This window comes from Microtus oregoni, unplaced genomic scaffold, assembly GCF_018167655.1.
Source record: "Microtus oregoni isolate MIOR12 unplaced genomic scaffold, Mior012 000015F_ref0000493, whole genome shotgun sequence".
Taxonomy (NCBI): Eukaryota; Metazoa; Chordata; class Mammalia; order Rodentia; family Cricetidae; genus Microtus; species Microtus oregoni.
In genome coordinates, this window is record NW_024543074.1 from 4,229,012 (window position 1) to 4,247,575 (window position 18,564).

The 18,564-nt window shown below is 48.7% G+C and overlaps 2 protein-coding genes across 3 annotated transcripts; one reads left to right on the forward strand and one right to left on the reverse strand.

The window, feature by feature from the left end:
* Positions 1 to 4,407: 4,407 nt before the first annotated feature.
* On the reverse strand, positions 4,408 to 10,751 carry Mrpl27 (mitochondrial ribosomal protein L27). The gene is made up of 4 exons (XM_041664603.1): positions 10,675 to 10,751; positions 7,661 to 7,786; positions 7,204 to 7,271; positions 4,408 to 4,813 (listed from the first exon to the last, which is right to left on the reverse strand). The coding sequence occupies exons 1-4, from the start codon at positions 10,712 to 10,714 to the stop codon at positions 4,607 to 4,609; spliced, it is 441 nt and encodes a 146-aa protein (XP_041520537.1). The 5' UTR covers positions 10,715 to 10,751; the 3' UTR covers positions 4,408 to 4,606.
* Eme1 (essential meiotic structure-specific endonuclease 1) lies at positions 10,692 to 18,542 on the forward strand. 2 transcript variants are annotated; one of them, XM_041664600.1, is made up of 9 exons: positions 10,692 to 10,821; positions 11,755 to 12,538; positions 12,625 to 12,752; positions 15,294 to 15,380; positions 15,461 to 15,579; positions 15,759 to 15,879; positions 16,185 to 16,300; positions 17,973 to 18,162; positions 18,354 to 18,542. In XM_041664600.1, exons 2-9 carry the CDS (start codon positions 11,767 to 11,769, stop codon positions 18,528 to 18,530), a joined length of 1,710 nt encoding a protein of 569 aa, XP_041520534.1. In that variant the 5' UTR covers positions 10,692 to 10,821; positions 11,755 to 11,766; the 3' UTR covers positions 18,531 to 18,542. The 2 variants fall into 2 exon arrangements, with proteins under 2 accessions (XP_041520534.1, XP_041520535.1); XM_041664601.1 differs by lacking the exon at positions 18,354 to 18,542 and having other exon boundaries at positions 15,759 to 15,863; positions 17,973 to 18,100.
* Positions 18,543 to 18,564: the final 22 nt, after the last annotated feature.

Sequence of the window (18,564 nt, forward strand, 5' to 3'; positions counted from 1 at the left end):
CAGGGCTGGTGCTACCCACAGTGGCGGGACTCCTGACACCCATTAACAGAGGCATTTTCTCAGTTGAGGTACCTCCTTCCCAGGTGCTCCTAGCATGTGTCAAGTTGACAAACTAGCCAGCACACTGAGGCTCCACATTTTTTCCTGCGTACGAGGGAGCTGTGGCTGATCCCTGGGCTTTCTAGAAATCTTAGCTGGTTCTTTGGTAGCCTTGAAATAGTAAGAATCCCTATAGCACGAACAGTTGAAAAATCCACCCAGGCTGCGGATGGCTCTCCAGTGCAGTCTTCTTTCTGCAGGAAAATGGGCTCTGGGAGGCTTAGATTCCTCATTGCTGCCCAGCAGGCCAGCATTAGTGGCATTTAGTTCTAAAGTGCACCCCGCCCCAACACTCTACCCCATCACTGGCCAGACTGCAGTAAATGCTGGCTTAGGGGCCTTCAGCATCACTGAGGCCCATCCTCCAAAGCTTCATCTTTCTTGCCACCTACTCAAGTCCTACCTTTGTAGCCCGCTCAGTAATGGAGGTGGTTGTTTATGACCCACTGATTAGTTCTGTAGCTTGTCCCCTTATGGCCAGTGGCAGGGACTGAACCACCATCCTAGGACCTGAGTGAATGCTAAGTTCTTCACTTGCCTTGCCTTTCTCAAGCTTTCTGCCTTCCCACCTGATTATCCTCCTGTCGTCAGTAGGGCTCAGTATCGGCCCTTCGTGCCTTATATAATGTGGGGGTCGGAATGAAGATGCTGGACCTTTAGAACTCACTTCTTCGGCTGGCACACCGGGCAAAGCTCGGCTTGGCTTAGCTTGGGGAGTAAGTGGCTGATTGCTGCCCAGGCTGCAGCGTTTTCCCAGTGCCAAGAGAGGGTACCAGGATGGGCTCTTTGCAGTTTTGGAGTCTGGCACTTCCCATCTTCAGGGAGCAAGTCAGGAAAGCAGAGCTGAGAAACGAGGAGCCTCAGGTTAAAGCTGGTTGTGCGGCACTCTTCAGAGAGGGCAGGGAGGCCCCCAGAGCCACTGTCACTGCGCTCTGCTGCTCTCACAGGGTGTGGCTGGCCAGCCAGGAGGTGCTAAGGACACACAGAGAATGGCGTTTTGGTCGAGAGATGGTTGCTATCTCTGACCTCCATTTAAATGACTATTTGACACTCTTCTAGCTCTCCAGATGGTGAAGGTGTTGTTTTGTTTGTTTTATTACTTACTATTTTGGTTTTTCAAGACAGTTTTTCTGTGTAGCCCTGGCTGTCCTGGAACTCTGTAGACCAGGGCAGTCTCAATCTCAGATCTCCCTGCTTCTGCCTCCTGAGTGCTGGGATTAAAGGTGCGCACCACCACCACTGCCCGACATTTTGTTTTAATTTATCAGTAGCAATTCTTAGGACAGGAACAAAAAGAATTACCAGCTGGATTCAGCAGATGAGGCACTGGCAGTAAATCAAGCTGTCAAGGTGGCTTGCCCACAGCCAGGCCTGGCTAACCAGCCTACAATACAACGGTCCTCAGAGCATTGTCTTTTTTAGTGTGTGTACGTGTGTGTTGGGGTGTGCACACATGCATAGGCCCAAGGACAATGTCAGGTATCCCACTCTACTAGTTTCTACCTTATCCTTTTGAGACAAGCTCTCTTACTGAACCTGGGGCTTGGAGTTTTTTCAGTGGGCCAGCCTGCAAGCCTTGGGGATCCTTCTGTCTCTAGCTCCCAGCACTGGGATTACCGGTGCACAAAGCTTTTGTGCATAGGTGCTGACTAGAGGACTGTCTTCTGGCCTACCAGGAGCAACTGTTCCTTAGGAAAGGAGCCTTTGCGATCCCCTGAGCCTGTATCCCTCCAGCTCATAGTAGCAGCAGAATTGTACTACATCTGGTCAGGCCCCTCCCTCGCCATTGGTAAACAAACTGCAGACAACCCTCAGTGAAGACAAAGGTCTCTCTCTTCCTAGCTCCCTAAGGACCCAGCTCTGAAAAGCTAGAGCAGGTTTCTGTAGACAGGCTGGGGCAACTCCAGCACTGCCAGGCCTCTCCCTAGGGACAGGGCACCATACAGCAGCTAGGTAGGAAGCAAAATAAATTTGAGCTGTGGCCCTAGGCTCTGAACTTCCAACTCTGGGCACCAGATCCAGGCTGGAGGGGTGAGAGCAGAAAACGCTGTTCAGACTGACCTTCCAAAGGCCATCGAGCTGACGGGGAGGGACAGAATGAGCTAGCCGGTGGCCAGAAAGGAGTGAACTCTCTTCCCCCTGTGCTTCCTAGACACACCGGGGGCTTGGACTTAGCAGAAGCAACAGGAATGACCAGATGGATAATAGGATAAAGCATCAAGACGCTGCTCTTTTGCAGGACGGCCCTGTGTCCCAGCTTGCCTTGCGTCCTGAGGCTTAGCTCCTCCCAAGCCCTGCACCTGGGCCACCTACAGAGGTTTCCCCAGGGAAACACAGATGATTCTTGTACTGCCTCCTCTGAGTGGGGGAGGAAGTATGTGCTAGCATCCTGCAGCCAGGGAAGGAGTCTGATGTGGCTAGAACACAGCGGAGGAAAAGATGTCAGAAGCTTGGAGAGGCGGGAACATGCCCTGGGCCTTGGGCTCATTGGTCAGACAGAGCAAGGGAAGCTGGGTAACTGGTGCATGACTCCCTTGCTCCCTGTGCTTTTCTTAGTCATAATGGTGTCCCCAGAGAGATATTCTGTATGAGGCTGCCCAGGGACCCATCAGTAAATCCTGCGGCAGTCAGCCTGTGTGTCCAACTGTTGACAAAATGGCCAGGGCAGATTTCACCAGCAGACTGCATGGTCCGTGGGGACCTGACTGTTTGGCCCTCTAAGCTTTGGGTGCCTGAAGAACTCAGCTTTCCCCAAATTACTCTTACACAGTGTCTACTTAGCCTGGACAGTGTCCTGGCCCATTGGGCAGGACAAGATAAAGGCCACCAAACCCCCAGGGTACTTGAAAACCCCACTTTGCCTCTGTGGACAGACTCCAGGCCAAGAAGGCAGGAAAGGGACAGGCAATGTGTAACACTGGAACAGCCATGTAAAAGGTGTGTACAGGGGGAGACAGAGGTGGCTAAAACTTCTGTCCTCGAGTTCTTCCAACTGCCACCAAGCTACGAGAGGCCTCAAGGTCATTGCCTGCACTCCCACCCCAACATGGCTTGCTTACCTCTCAGGAAGCAGCCACCACCATAGCCCTTTCCGTCTCTTCAGGGGCTCGAAAAGAACAGTTTTGGTTCTCTTGAGATAGGCCTAACTGGCCTCTCATGCATACTCCGCTAGCCCAGCTGACCTCAGTACCTGCAACTCTATACACAGGATGCCAAAATGAATCCCTACAGACTCCAGGCCACCTTTGCCAAGGATTTGGAGGACATAGGGAATCTCTACCATTGTACCAGATAACAAGTTCAAAGCAGAACCCCCAAATAGGAAGGTGACTGTGTGCCCCATCTCTGGATAGCCTGTGTGCAGGTCATAGATGTTTAGGAGCCACCTGACTTTACACGCCTTCCTCTGGGACTGCAGCCACTACCACCTGTCTCCAGCTGTCAAAGTGGCCATCTTACCTGCTGTGATTTCCTTCTGGTCCCTCTACTAGAGGCCAGACCTCTGAGGTTTGGGCTGAGCACACAGTAGAGGCCTGCCTGGGCCTTCACTGAGTATCTCCAAACCAAACTCTTTGCTGCTGTTTCTAGTTTAAAATACATCAAGAACCAGAAGATATGTGGTTCACCGTGTTTGGTGGACTAGAAGCTGTGTGCCACCTACCCTGCCTCACCATTGAAAGGCTCCTCATACTTCAGGGTGGGAGGGGCATGTCTGGGCCTACTGTCTGTCCCACAAGCTCCTGCTCTGAACTTGCAAAGGCAGCGTTTGTGAAGAGCTACAGTAGCCGTCTCTGGGCCTATAGCTGGCTCCCTTTACCGTAGCAGCAGGTGATGGCTAGTCATGGCTAGTTGCTTCCTCTACTCCCCAACCCCCAGGGCTCAGCCCCTGGACCTTTAAGAGACCCAAGGAGGAAGCAGCAGTGACACTCTAGAATGGTGGTTCTCAACCTTCCCAATGCTTCAGCCCTTTAATACAGTTCCTTGTGTTGTGGTGACCCCCAATTATTATATTTTCATTGCTACTTCATAGCTCTAACTTTGTTACTGTTATGAATCATAAAAATGTAAATATATGCTGTGCAGGAGGGTCTCAAGGCGACCCCTGTGACAGAGTTGTTCAATCCCCAAAGGGGTCAGGACCCCCAGGTTGAGAACTACTGCTCTCGAGAACTGCTCTAGAGTCCTCCTGACTCTTTCTAAGGGATGGTGCTAATGAAATTCCCTTAAACCAGCTCCCTTCCTCAGCTCCTTGCTGATAGGTCTCTTCTTTCTTTTCCATCAGTTGGTACAAACAAAATGGCTAGGAACTAGAGCAGTAAGCAGCCCCATCTGGACTTGTCCCCAGATGGCACTGATGCAGGGCTCCAGCGAGCTTTATTGATGCTCACATCAGTGCTACCAAAGGGTCTCCAGCAGTCACCATCCAAGGCTTCTTCTCTGGGGACCATGTCCTCAATCTGGCCCTGTGACCTGGCTCCAGTCCCCATCCAGTGGTCTCAAAGGGACTTCAAAGCATGGCTACCAGTTTGAAGGTCCCCTCAGGTTTGGCAGGAACCACGTGGACAAAAGTCTTGTAGAGCACAGCCCCCTTGGGCAGACTGGTGACCAGATCCACAGCTTCCGAGTTGTTGGGATTGGGCACGTAGACATCTTTGGTGTAGCGGACTATCCCCTCCTCCAGGGCATAGAGGCACTTGTTCCTTCCAAGTCCCACCTGCAACACACAGACCTGGTCAGCTGGAGGAAGACAGGAGGTCACCCCGAGGCTCAGGCCAGACTTCCCCTTCAGAGCGAAGTCTGGAGCAGAAGGGCAGGCTCTGAGAGGTCCCTCTCAGGCTTCTCTCTCCCACTGCTTGGCACTTCTTTGCCTCTGCTCCTTCACCAACTCCGTAAGAGAGGAGGGAACAGAAAACAGCCCCGACACTGGTAACAGCAGTAATGTCTACACCGCTTGTTAGAAGCCACAGTGGGGAAATCCCAAGCCAGGCCCACAAAGGCGCCACTAATCACTGGACCTGACAGCATGCTTTGTTTACACTTAGAAAGTTTAGATTCCATGGAGAATAGATATCAAGACTGCATGGGTACTAGATCTGCTAATACGATAATGACATCAGCTAATACACACCGAGCTTCCAAGTAAATCCTTACAGTTAAGTCCCGAGGTTAAAAACTTTCACACCATTATAGCAAAACTCATTTCTTACCTAGTGCATTAGATATTTCCAACCCCTTTTCCAGATACTACAAAGTTAAGTGTTTTCATAAATAGCATATTTAATATAGATTTTTGCATTTTTAAAGATTTAATTATTAATAATGTTTATAGTATTCCTCCTGCACATTTGCTTGCAGGCCAGAAGAGGGCACCAGAGCTCATTATCGATGGTTGTGAGCCAACATGTGCTTGCTGGGAATTGAACTCAAAACCTCTGGAAGGGCAGTCAGTGCTCTTAACCTCTAAGCCACCTTACCAGCCCCTTAATATAGATTTTTAAAAACTGCCTATACTTTTTTTCTTTTACAACTTGAAATTAGATGCATAGTAAAACCTGAGGGGCTGGGGAGATGACTCAACGGCTAGAAGCACTTGCTGTTCTTCCAGGGAACCGGAGTTGACTTCCCATGGGATCCAACACTCTTTTCTGGCCTCCTAGGACATCTACACATACAGACACATAGATCTAGCTAGTTAGCTGGCTAGACAGCCAGACAGACATATTTTTTAAGAAAAGAGAGAGAAAGGCATGGTGGTGCATGCCTGCAATGTTTGCCAGGACTTAGGAGGGGATCACTGCAATCTTAAGACCAGCTGGGGATCCATGGAAAGCTCCAGGCCTAGAGGTACATAGCAAGGAGACCTTGTCTCAGAAACAAACAACAGAACACAGATGTGTGGCAAGTCTTGTGCACCAGCCTAGTACTATTTGGTATCTCTGTCTGACTGAGAACATGAGTCCACAAGCCACGAGAGGTGGCACACAGCTGTAACCCCAATACTCAGGTGGCTGTGGCAGGAGAATGGAGAATTCAAGACCAGCTTGGACAATATAATGAAACCCTTTCTAACCAAACAACAAAATAATAATAAAAACCAAACAACAATAATAATATGGTTCAAATCCTAGCTCTGCTAAATACCACGTGATCTTTGGCAAGTTACTTTCCTGTGTCTGCAAACTGTGGACAAACTCCCTACTATGTTCATAAGGTCATCTTAAGGATGGAATGAAAGGACCATGAAAAACTTGGAGCAGACTTAGCTCAAACACATCCACTTCTACTGTTATTATTCACATCCAATACCTTTCTTTGGGAGGGGGTTGAGAGTAGGGGTTGCTGATAGGGTCTCACTCCATAGTTCTGGCTGGCCTCGAACTCAGAGATCTGCCTGCTTTTGACTTGAGTCCTGGGTTGAAGGCATACACCAAAATGCTGGACTTGATGTTTAAAATTTTTATTTTATGTATGTGAGTGTTTTGCTTACATGTATATCTATGTACCACTTGCATGCCTGCTACCACCGAGGACAGAGAGGTTGTCAGATCCCCTACAACTGGAGTTAACAGATGTTTGTGACTCACCATGTGGGTGCTGGGAATTGAACCTGGGCGCTCTTAAAGCTGAGCCATCTCCCGGCCCCTCTGATCTTGTTTTTAACTTAAGGAAAGTATTATTGAATCTAATTCTAGTAGAATAAAAATATTTCTTCCTTTTGAGTCATGAGAGGGGAAATGTTTTAAAATTATAAATTTATAAGAACACTGAAAAGCACACGCATCGGTAAGAAGTCTATCACTTTCAAAGATAACTGTATTTTAAGCCTATTGTTTCTAGGTCCTCAGGCAGCTGCAAATGCCCCATATATTATATTATATAACCCACTTCCATTTTCTATGGAAAGGAAAAATGAGGCCCAGATCTAATGCTATGATCTAATGTTAGGCGAATCTCAGCTTAAATAGGGTTCCACCACTCTCTGAGCCTCTGGCATTTCAACCATAAACTAGAGATGACATCCACCTCATCAGGATGGGCCCAGGACAGATGAACATGAAAAGGCTGCCCTGGGAAAGAAAAGGGGAAAGAGCGAGAACAACTCACATGGGCGCCTGGATGCCATCGAAACTGCCGCTGAGTGCCAAGGATATTCCCAGCATGAACATAGTGACCTAAAAGAAAAGTCCACAGTTGAGTTGACTCAGCACCAGTGATCCCAGAAGCACAGCAAAATGCTGAGAAATCATGACACTGCAAGGGTTGTCACTAACCCCCCAAACCTGCTCCTGGAAAACACCTCCAAGATGGGCCTACATAAATAGCAAGACACACGCACGCGCCACCCAGCAGTCTCTTTTTGGTTGCATGGCTAGGAAACCAGAACTCCGTGGGGCCCGAACCCCTACCTAGATCTCATTTGCCCCTTCAATGGCGAGCCCATGCAACGGTGAACTGTGAGGGTACACGCGAGGCACTGCACGGCAGTTCCGCTCTTCTAAGAAAGCACAGGGCAGCATCCATGGGATGCAGTTGGAAAACAGAAATGAAGGCACACCCTCACCTTCTATTTTCTTGATGCCATAGTGTTTGCCTCGTGATTTCCCGCCCAGGTTCTTGGAGCTGCCACCTGTCTTCTTGGACGCATATCTGACTGCCAGAGCTGCAGCTGTCTTGGGGCTGAAAAGGGCTGTAAATGCAGAGCAAACAGAAACACTGCTGAGGGGCTCCAAACAGGATGCACTTTCTTTGCCTCTGTGGATCATGTGCTAAGCTGAGCAGCAGCAAGGGAGATGAGAGAGTTGAAAGATGTGCTACGAGAACAGGAATGCTAAGGTCAGTGTATGGTGTTCAGAGAATGCGGGGCAGGGAGCAATTCATGCCTGGAATAGATAAGCTGAGAGGTAAGCATGGCGAGGTGTGTGTAGGGGTGTGTGTGTGTGTGTGTGTGTGTGTGTGTGTGTGTGTGTAAGGGCAGGCAATGAGCATAAATGGAGAAAGAAATAAACATTGTGTGCTCTGGCTCCCGACACATTCAGTCCTGTTGGACACAGAAAAAGAAGTGGACACCAGAGAGCCGCCTGCTTCAAAATTCAATCTCAGCCGGGTGGCAGCAGCACATGACTTTAATCCCAGCACTTGGGAGGCAGAGGAAGGTGGATCTCTGTGAGTTCGAGGCCAGCCTGGTCTACAGAGGGGGTTAGTTCCAGGACAGCCAGGACTGTTTCATAGAGAAACCCTGTCTTAGAAAAACAAAACAAAACAAAATTCAGTCTCATGCCCTAGGGAAGGGCCAGATCACGGGGCAGGCAAAGGGGCTTTTGCTTCAGCGCCACTGACCACTTTCTTAGCTAGCCACTCACCCACTGACCACCTCTCAACTGTACACCAGGACAGCAGCCTGCCAGGGTGCCACTGACAGGAGGTGGGGCATTTCAGAAAGGTCACATGTTCAACCTAGCTCAGCACTAATCCGACCTCTCCTCTTATCCCAACGTGCCCAACGACGTTTATTTTAAAAGGCAAATAAAATTCTCAAAGAACAAAAACACTTCTAAAAGAACATTATCTAAAATGTGGACTAATGGGGCTGGAGAGGTGACTCAGAGGTTAACAGCACTGACTGCTCTTGCAGAGGACCTCAATTCAATTTCTTTCCCTCATGCAGTGGTTCACAACCATCTGTAACTCCAGTTCCAGGGGATCTGATGGCTTTTTCTGACCTCTGTGGGTACCAGGCACACAGCATGGTGCACATACATCACACAGGCAAAACACTCACACATAAACTGCAAGCTATTGCCGGGCGGTGGTGGCGCACGCCTTTAATCCCAGCACTCAGGAGGCAGAGGCAGGTGGATCCCTGAGTTCGAGGCCAGCCTGGTCTACAAGAGCTAGTTCCAGGACAGGAACCAAAAAGCTGTGGAGAAACCCTGTCTCGAAAAATCAAAAAAAATAAAAATAAAAAAATAAACCTCAAGCTATCATGGGCAGCCTGTTTTTAGCTCTCTAGGGAAGATTACAGGATCGTGTGAGTCAGTATCTGTAGAAAGGCTTTATGGGGGTTTGAAGCATAAACTCAGTGCCAGTTACCTAGGTTGCTCAAGTTCTCATGAAAACACAAGAAACTCGCTGGGATATAGGGCTGGAGATAATAACTTTCAGAGCGGGCTGGGCAGAATGGCACATGAACGCCTTTGATCCCAGCACTAAGAAGGCAGAGGGAGGCTGATGTCTGTGAGTTCAAGGCAGTCTGGTCTATAGAGTGTGTTCCAGCAGGATAGTCAGGGCTACATAGTGAGACCCTTTAATCCCAGCACTCGGGAGGCAGAGGCAGGCAGATCTCTGTGAGTTCAAGGCCAAGATTGGTTTACAAGAGCTAGTTCCAGGACAAGTAGGGCTGTTACACAAAGAAACTCTGTCTCAAAAAACCAATTAACATAACAGCAAAAGAAAAAAGAACTTACAGAGACATGTTCAATGTTCACCATTGGAATCTTTCTAATTTTAAACATCCATGTTGTTTTTTCTCTCTGTAGCCCAAGCAGGCCTTGAACTTGCAATCCTCAGGCCTCACCTCCCACAAAAACTAGAGTTACAGGCACGCACTACCTGGCTTCAGTCACTGACTTAATGGGTGACCGATGTTTTGCTCATCTACATTGCTTCATTCATTCACCTTTGCTCTTGTGAGAAACAAGGAGAACCTGCGGGTTACTCCTCTTCCCGCAGTTCACAGACCAGTAAGGTTTGTGGAGTCCACCTTCAGAACAGATGCCATATTCATCCACATTCCTCCAAGTTCGCGACCATCACCACTAATATCCTGGCCAAATTATCCTATAGCAAGGCTACTGGTCCATCTTTCCATGGTTTGCCATGATGGTTATTTTATTTATTTATAGTTTTTAGGACTGCGAGCTGGGCTGGCCTTGGACGTGAGACAATCCTTCTGCCTCAGGCTCCTAAGTGCAGGGATTACAAGCACCCTCATTTCTACCTCATTTCGTTTTCATTCCTTGCTATTTATTTGCATCTATCCCGCCCCCTCGTAACTCGCTACTCAAAATATAAAACTGGATCGAGTCACTTTCTTGCTCTCTTTCCGCAGATGGTTGGATCTCTCTTTCAGGTCTTAATAATTATCCCTCCAGAAGAGTTCCTTGAAGACCTAATCTAGGATTCTCCACAGCGCTCATCACAACTACAGCTAAGTATTTACGTGTTTATTGTCGTACCCACTGAACTCACAGGGGTTATTATCTTTATGCTGATACACTCCACAGCGTCTCACCAGACCTGAGCACGGGCCATGGTCATATACGCCTGAAAACTCAGCACTAAGACGCAAACTACATTACAAAAACAAAAGCTAAGTCCTGAATAATGACTCGATGAACTTTTTGAACTGACTCTTCTTCAAGCACCGCCCACCACGAGCCACGTGACCGGAGACTGCCCGCCTCCAAAGGTCGTGAGTCCCTCTCTCATTTGGCATCTAGGGTTCACCTTGGATCTAGTTTTCATTTCCCAGCCTCCCTGCTTGCTCGCCCCACAATAACCACAGCGCTGAGATACCTTCTGCCCTCGTCCTCAGGGCAAGCACTGCCGACGCCATGCTTGCTGCTTCGCATTCGCTTCCGGGCTGGGAAACCTGCTTCCGCTACCGGAGGCTCTACTTCCGGATCCTGCGTACAATTCAAAGAGTGGCGGGAGCAGTAGCAGGTGAGCGCCTATCTCCTGGGTTTTGAGGCCAGTACCTCTGGGGGCTTCTACGATGGACCGCTGGTCTCAGAGGCGGGGAGCATGTCAGGAACGGGCATTCGTCCCCCTGCGGGAGTCATCCGAAGCCTAGGGAGGGACCAGGATGAGGCTCAGCCAGATTCTGTACTAAACTGGTTTGGTCGTAGATGCACACTTTCATTTAATTCCTACAAGCCTAAATTACTGTTACTGTGTCAAAGAAACCGAGATCCAGGAAGGGAATCTTTCAAGGATTATCCGGGGCCACACCTACAGTCACTATTTGCTGATAGAACGACTCTTGCGTGTAACCCAGCAGTTCAGGCAGGCTTTAGTATACACAGGAGAAGTGTGAAAACATACTCATTTAATACATTTGTACATGAGTGTTTGAAGCAACATTATTCATAGCAGCCAAGAAAGGGACGCAAACTGTCCATCAAGCAATAAATGCTTAAGCAAAATGTGGTCTGTGCACACAGTGGAATAGTATTCCGCTATAAAAAGGAAGGCAGTGCTGTCACAGAAGGACTTGAAAGCGTGGCCGTGAAAGACACCAGCGACAAAAGACTGTGTGCTTATATGAAATATACAGAATGCAGAAGTCCATAGAGATAATAGGCTTTATTTTGGTTGTTAGGTGCTGGGATAGGGAAAGAATGGGCAATGACTTTTTGATGGTTCTGGAATCTCTCTTTTGAGATAGTCTCACCATGACCTAGAAATTTTGGTTTTAAAGCGGGGATCCTGTTGGCATACCAGTGTGGCCATGAGTTCCAGATTATTCAATCTGTTGGAGTATGTCCTATTTCTCTGATTCTCTTAACATATTTATTTTCCTAAAGCTTGGCCACATGAGCACCTCTAGTGGACCAGCTTGAATGGTCTCATGTATGTTCTCATCTTTCCTTTTAGGCAATTAACTTGATGGCGCTAACAAAGCTATCCCTCTCGCTGCTTTCCTTGGAGAGTGATTCTGAGGAATTGCCCACATTTGCCTTTTTGAAGAAGGAGCCATCTTCAGCTGACAGGATTCAGCCTCAAAGGGAAAAGAATGTAGTGGTTGTCACCTCAGATTCTGAGGCCTCCTGTCCTCCCTCACCAGGCTTGGAAGATCCACCATTTGTCCTAGCTTCAGCTGAAGCTCTCACACAGGCAGGGCCCATCAGAGTGCTAAGCAGCGGAAGTGAGGATGAAGATGTACTTGTCCCCCTGGCTGAGAGGATCTCGTGTAAGTTTTTGACCCACAAGCAGCTGATCCCTGAGCACTCTAGCTCCTCACTTAAAACTGTTTCAGATCATCAACGTGATATAAGTGGACTGGGTGACTGGAAAAAGCAGCCATTCCCAAAGATCCCTGATGGTCCTCTCCACCATGCCTTAGAGAAGAGCCCAGCAAATGACGGGGACTCTGTCTTAGACAGTCCGGGCCGTCAACTGCCAGCGTACCAGTCAGCCTGCAGTGAGTTGGCAGTAACCAATCCAGTTCCGGACATCCCTCTACCTCAGAAGAGAACCAAGCACAGTCAGAAGGTCCAGAGAAGTGGCGCTCAGGGATGCTGGCAGCCACAACAAGCAAGCAGGAAGGAAAACACCCCAAGGCAGCCTGAAAAGAAAAAGAGGACAGCGATGGTCAATAGGCTGAAAGCCCAGAGGCCAGAGGAATGCATGAAGCACATTGTGGTGGTGCTGGACCCAGGTTCTCGCAGATTCCAGCTTCTCCCCTGAGCCCAGCGGACTGTGTCCTGGACTCCCCTATGACCAGCCCTTTCTAATCTATTGCAGTGCTTTTACAGATGGAAGGCGGGGGCCAGCTCCTGGGAGCACTGCAGTCTATGGAGTGCAGCTGTGTGATTGAAGCCCAGGCCGTGCCTCGAAGTATCACTTGGAGGAGGAGGACAGAGCTGGAAGAGGTATGAGCTTCTGGCTAAAGGTTTTCCTTCCCCTTCGCCCTCTAGCATTGCAGGATAAACTGCTTTACTGCCCCTGCTTGAGACTGAGTGGTAAAGCTGTCACTGTCCCCAAGTCTGAAGGGATGAGGTGAGGCAGTGGTTAGCAGACTCCAGAAGGATGAGAGGGCCAACACTATTATAGGCAACCCTGAGAAATAAAGAGTTCGTTCTCTTTCCCTTGAGCCTGGGGATCACGTGATGTCTAGACATAGCTTAAGCAGAGTGGGACAGGGAAGAGAATTTGTGTGCAATCCCTAGTTCTCTAGCTGGGCTCTGGGATCAGAGTAACTGTGTTTAAATCCTCGTGACTCGACTGCTGGACTCTGCAGGTCACATGTGTTTGGGCTTCAGTTGCCTGTTGTAGAGTGGAGGAGTCGGAACATCACTTGTCCCTGTTGGAGGGTCTCAGTGAGACAATCTGGCACGAGCATCCAGTAGGCTTGCAGCACACAGTCATCCTCAATCCTGGGGTCTCTGCGTTACTTACATTCCCACTGTTCCTCCTATCTGTGAATCCACTCTGCCCTTCAAGGTTTAGAAATGAGCTGGGCGGTGGTGGCGCACACCTTTAATCTCAGCACTCTGCCGGTGGCTTTCCGTGAGTTCAAGGCCAGCCTGGTCTACAGAGCGAGTTTCAGGACAGCTAGGGCTGTTACGTGGAAAAACACTGTCTTGGGGGGAGAGGGAAGTTTAGAAACAAAACAAAGCCTTAAGATGTTTGTTTCCCTCTCTCTGTAACTTAGGACAGTCACCTACACATTTATCTTGCGTTAATAGCAAAACTATATTCATAGCTGGGCATGGTGGCGCACACCTTTGATCCCAGCACTTAGCAGACAAAAACAGGTAGATCTCTGAGTATGAAATTCAGCCTCGTTTATGTATAGTGATCAGGCCATTATGTATTGAGACCTTGTCTCAAAACAAACAAAACCTCTTATACTAATAGAGCAGTTTATCTTGGAAGACACTCTGCCATCTCTTATGTTCTAGTTACAGCTGTCCTGAAGGCTGAAATCTCCACATTTCACAGGGAGGGAAATGGGATAAAAAGTGTTGAACGCTCACGGCGGGAACTAGACCCTGGAGCTCCTCCACCTGCACCCGGCTTGCTGTGTTAGGAGTCTTGTATTGGGTTCTAGGGACGGTGAGGAAACTGTGCAAGTCTTGCTCCCATTCCTTCCTCAGCACCCTGTTACTTACCCTGTTAAGGCCCTGAAGCACCTTGGCTTTGACTGAGCCCTTGGTCCGTTTGAGGTTTTCTTTTTTACCTTTTTTCCCTGGTAGTGCTGGGGATGGAGCCCAGGGCTTCATGTATACTAGGCAAACACTCTACTGTTGAGCTGCCTATATACACAGCACCAATGCCCCGACCCCCTTTTTCTGAGATAGGTCTCTCTATGTAGCCCTGGCTGGCCTTAAACTTAGATCCACCTGCCTCTGCCTCCCAAGTGCTGAAATTAAAGGCATTTGCCACCATGCTTGGAAATTCTTTCTTCTTCTTCTTCTTCTTCTTCTTCTTCTTCTTCTTCTTCTTCTTCTTCTCTTCTTCTTCTCTTCTTCTCTTCTTCTTCTTCTTCTTCTTCTTTCTTCTTTCTTCTTCTTTCTTCTTCTTTTTTTAAATTTTATTTAGTTATTATGTATACAATATTCTGCCTGCAGGCCAGAAGAGGGCACCAGACCTCATTACAGATGGTTGTGAGCCACCATGTGGTTGCTGGGAATTGAACTCAGGACCTTTGGAAGAGCAGGCAATGCTCTTAACCACTGGGCCATCTCTCTAGCCCTCTTTTTTTTTAAAAAAAAAAAATTGAATTTTGAGACAGGGTTCCCCTGTGTAGCCCTGACTGCCCTGAAACTCTCTCTGTAGACTAGGCTGGCCTTGAACTCACAGAGATCCGCCTACCTCTGCCTCTGAGAGCTGGGATTAAAGGTGTGTGCCACACTCCTGGCTTTTTTTTTTTTTTTTTTTTTCCAAATGTGCTTTGGTGTGAAGGTGTCAGATCCCCTGGAACTAGAGTTACAAATATTTGTGAGCTGCCATGTGGATGCTGGAAACTGAATTGAACCTGGGTCCTCTGGAAGAGCAGTCAGTGCTCTTAACCTCTGGGCCATCTCTCCAGCTCCCCACCACTCCCAACTTTAAAAATGCATTATTGTTGTGTACATGTATGTGTGCCATGGTGCATGTGGAGGCCAGAGGACAACTTTGTGGCATCTCACTTCTCTCCTTCCACCTTAACCGTCCTCAGCCTTGTGTGTCAAGTACTTTTAGCCCCCGAGTCATCTTGCCCATGTTCATACTCTGTCTCTGAGATGCAGGAAATAGCGCTGGACGGTCGAGGGAGGGAGGGACTGGACCACAGGTGGATTTTCTTGCCACCACGACACCATTCAAGAAGGAAAGACTATTACACAGGGCCATTCCCCCGGAAGATCCAGCTCGCCCACAGGAACCACAGCCGCTGAGCTTCCCTGCACTGTGTTCTTCGTCTTTGGCAGGATGGAGGAGACTGGGTAGAAGAGCCGACTGTCCTGGTGTTGCTCCTGGCAGAGGCCTTCATGTCCATGGTCTACAACGGAAAGCAGGTGTGCGGGGCTGGGGGTAGAATGGTGCCAGCCTCCTCCCAAGGAATTAGTGTTAATGCCCTTTCTGCCACTTTATGCAGGGAAGTACCAGCATTACCGAGAAAGGGAAGGAGACACTTCAGGGCTTTGTAACTGATGTCACAGCAAAGACAGGGAAAGCATTGTCACTGGTGATAGTGAATCAGGAGAAATGCTTCAGGTATGGCTATGCCCTATAGATACAGGCCCTAAAGGGGCAGGTCATGGGTTATCAAGGGGAGCTTGTTCACCCTGGCTGCAAGGCATTATGCAAGATGGTGTCCCTGACAAGTCATGGGCTGTGCTGGTCAATAGTCTGGCAACACTTCTGCCTGGCTTAGTTTCGGGCTGCTGTTCCAGGGCTCAGAATCTGCCAAGGAAAAGGAAATCAGGAATGGCAAATAAACAGGCTAAAGAGAAGCAGCAGAAGAGACAAGAGTCTAGCACAAGGCTCATGATGTCCAGGTTAGACATGGAAGAGGTAAGAAATCCTTTTGCCTGGGAGCATGGGAAATCGCGGGAGAGGGTAGAAGGGGACAGAGGAGGAAGGGAGGGGAGCAGAGAAAAATATCTCAATAAAAAAAAACAAAAGAACTCCTGTTGCCCGAGTCAGGTGAGTGCTCACTCTTGTCTAACTAGGTTTCCAACTGAGACCAATAAGAGGCTCACTGGCACTTCTGTCTGCCTTGGATTGAGTAGGAAAGAGGGGTAAATGGAGCCAAGAGGTTCAGAGTAGCTTCAGGGAGCACTGAGAAGGCTTCCAACCAGTCTCTCCACTCTTCCTAGGCATTGGTGGATCTGCAGCTACATACAGAAGCCCAGGCTCAAATGGTGCAGAGCTGGAAAGAGCTGGCTGACTTTACCTGTGCATTTACAAAGGCTGTGGCTGAAGCTCCCTTTAAGTAAGTGACTGGGAGGATGCCCTCCACTCTAGGTCTCGCTTTTCCCTTGGTTCTTTTTTTTTTTTAATATTTATTTATTTATTATGCATACAATATTCTGTCCAGACCTCATTACAGATGGTTGTCAGCCACCATGTGGTTGCTAGGAATTGAACTCAGGACCTTTGGAAGAGCAGGCAATGCTCTTAACCGCTGAGCCATCTCTCCAGCCCCCTTTTCCCTTGGTTCTTAGAGCCAGAGAAAATGTGCCTTTCTCCTAAACTGCCACCAGCTCAGTGCCTTTTTTTTTTTAAAGATTTATTTATTTATTATGGATACAGTGTTCTCTCTGCATGGATGCCACCAGAACAGAAGAGGGCACTAGATCAGATCTCATTATAGATGGTTGTGAGCCACCATGTGGTTGCTGGGAATTGAACTCAGGACCTCTAGAAGAGCAGGCAGTGCTCTTAACCTCTGAGCAATCTCTCCAGCCCCCAGTGCCTGTTTTTAGGCAGAACCCTATCTTATGCTGGAGATCCTTGGCAAAAGCCTCATATCGAGGGGGCTGGAGAGATGGCTCAGTGGTTAAGAACACTTGCTGCTCTTGCACAGGACCCAGGCTGTTCCCAGCACCCACATGGCAGTTCACAACTGTCTATAAGACCCTCTTCTGGCCTGTGAGGGCACCAGACAAGTAAGTAATACACATATATACATGGAGGCAAACACTCATACACATTAAATTCCAGCCCTTTTTAAAAATATTCTCTTTAACTTAGAGGCAAGTCTATTGTATAAGTTGATGCTGGATTACTAGGATTCATTCAGGTCAGATCTTGAATGATCCTAGTCAGAACTGTAAACTCATGGACCTCAGAGAAACCCTGTTCAGGTGTTTTATTATATTAAAGGGATGGGGAACTGAGATTGAGCTGTTGAAGCCCCCGGGAAGTGAGAACCAGAAATAGTATCCAAATTGCCCATTACTCAGTCCCCTTTGCCTACAACCCCACCTTAACATCAGGGAAAAGAAACTATTACCTTCTCTAGTGAAAAGGACTAGAAGCAGGGGTTGTTTTTTAATCTTTTTGCGTGTGTGTATATGTGTGCATGCACGTGTATGAGACTGTGGGCAATAACCTCAGGTTCAGGTCTTACTGAAAATGCAGGAACTCCTTTGCCACTGCATATGTAGGGCTAGCTGGCCTGTGATTCCAGGGATCCTGTCTCATATCCCATAACCCCCCTGTAGCTCTGGGGTTACAGATGCGGCACTTTACCCACTCAGTTACTCCCCTGGGCCCCAGATCCAATTTTTCCTTTTTATGTTTATGGGTGTTTGCCTGCATGTGTGAGCAATGCCTAAGGAGGGCAGAGGGGGGCATCAGAGCCCTTGGGTTTGGAGCCAGGTAATAGTGAGCTGCCCTGTGAGTGCTGGGAATCAAATCTACTTTGGCAGAGCAGTCAGGGCTCTTAACTGCTGAGTCACTACCTCTCCTGTCCCATCCCACCCCAAACTAAATGCAGTTTTTATGGGAACCTGCAACCAGCACTATGCTTGAGAACAAGGAGACGCAAACTGGCCTGATGTAAGACTAAGTCTACTTCCAGGTCACTGGAGAACTCAGTCCACAGTTGAGGGGACAAATAAGTAGGAGAGGAACTCAGGTCCCCAATGGTGCTCTTGCAGGAAGCTCCGGGATCAAACCAGCTTTTCCTTCTGCCTGGAGAAAGACTGGGCTGGAGGGATGAAAGTGGACCCAGCTGGTAGGGGACTTGCAGCGATCTGGAGGAGGCAGATTCAGCAGCTGAACCGAGTCAGCCTGGAAATGGCCAGCGCTATTGTGGATGCCTATCCCTCCCCACAGCTCCTGGTGCAGGTATACTGCTATGGGGGCCTCACTCTCCAGAATTCCTAAGAGAGCTTCTATTGATGGGCTAGGAATGTAGGTCAGCAGTGTGGGTTATCTGGTCTGGGACATTTTCTTCTGCCTCAAAATGACCTGACTACCAAGGGATGGCCATGGGTGGGTGGGTAGTATGGGGTTAAAAGTTCATTTGCCACTTCCAGGCTTATCAGCGGTGTTTTTCTGAGCAAGAACGTCAGAATTTGCTGGCTGACATACAGGTACGCCGTGGAGAAGGTGTGACATCTACCTCCCGCCGTGTCGGGCCAGAACTATCCAGGCGGATCTACCGTCATATGACTACACTACAACCAGACCTCATCCTAGACAGTGTTGACTGACGTCCGCAGCCACAGAGGGCCAAAGTACCTCCTA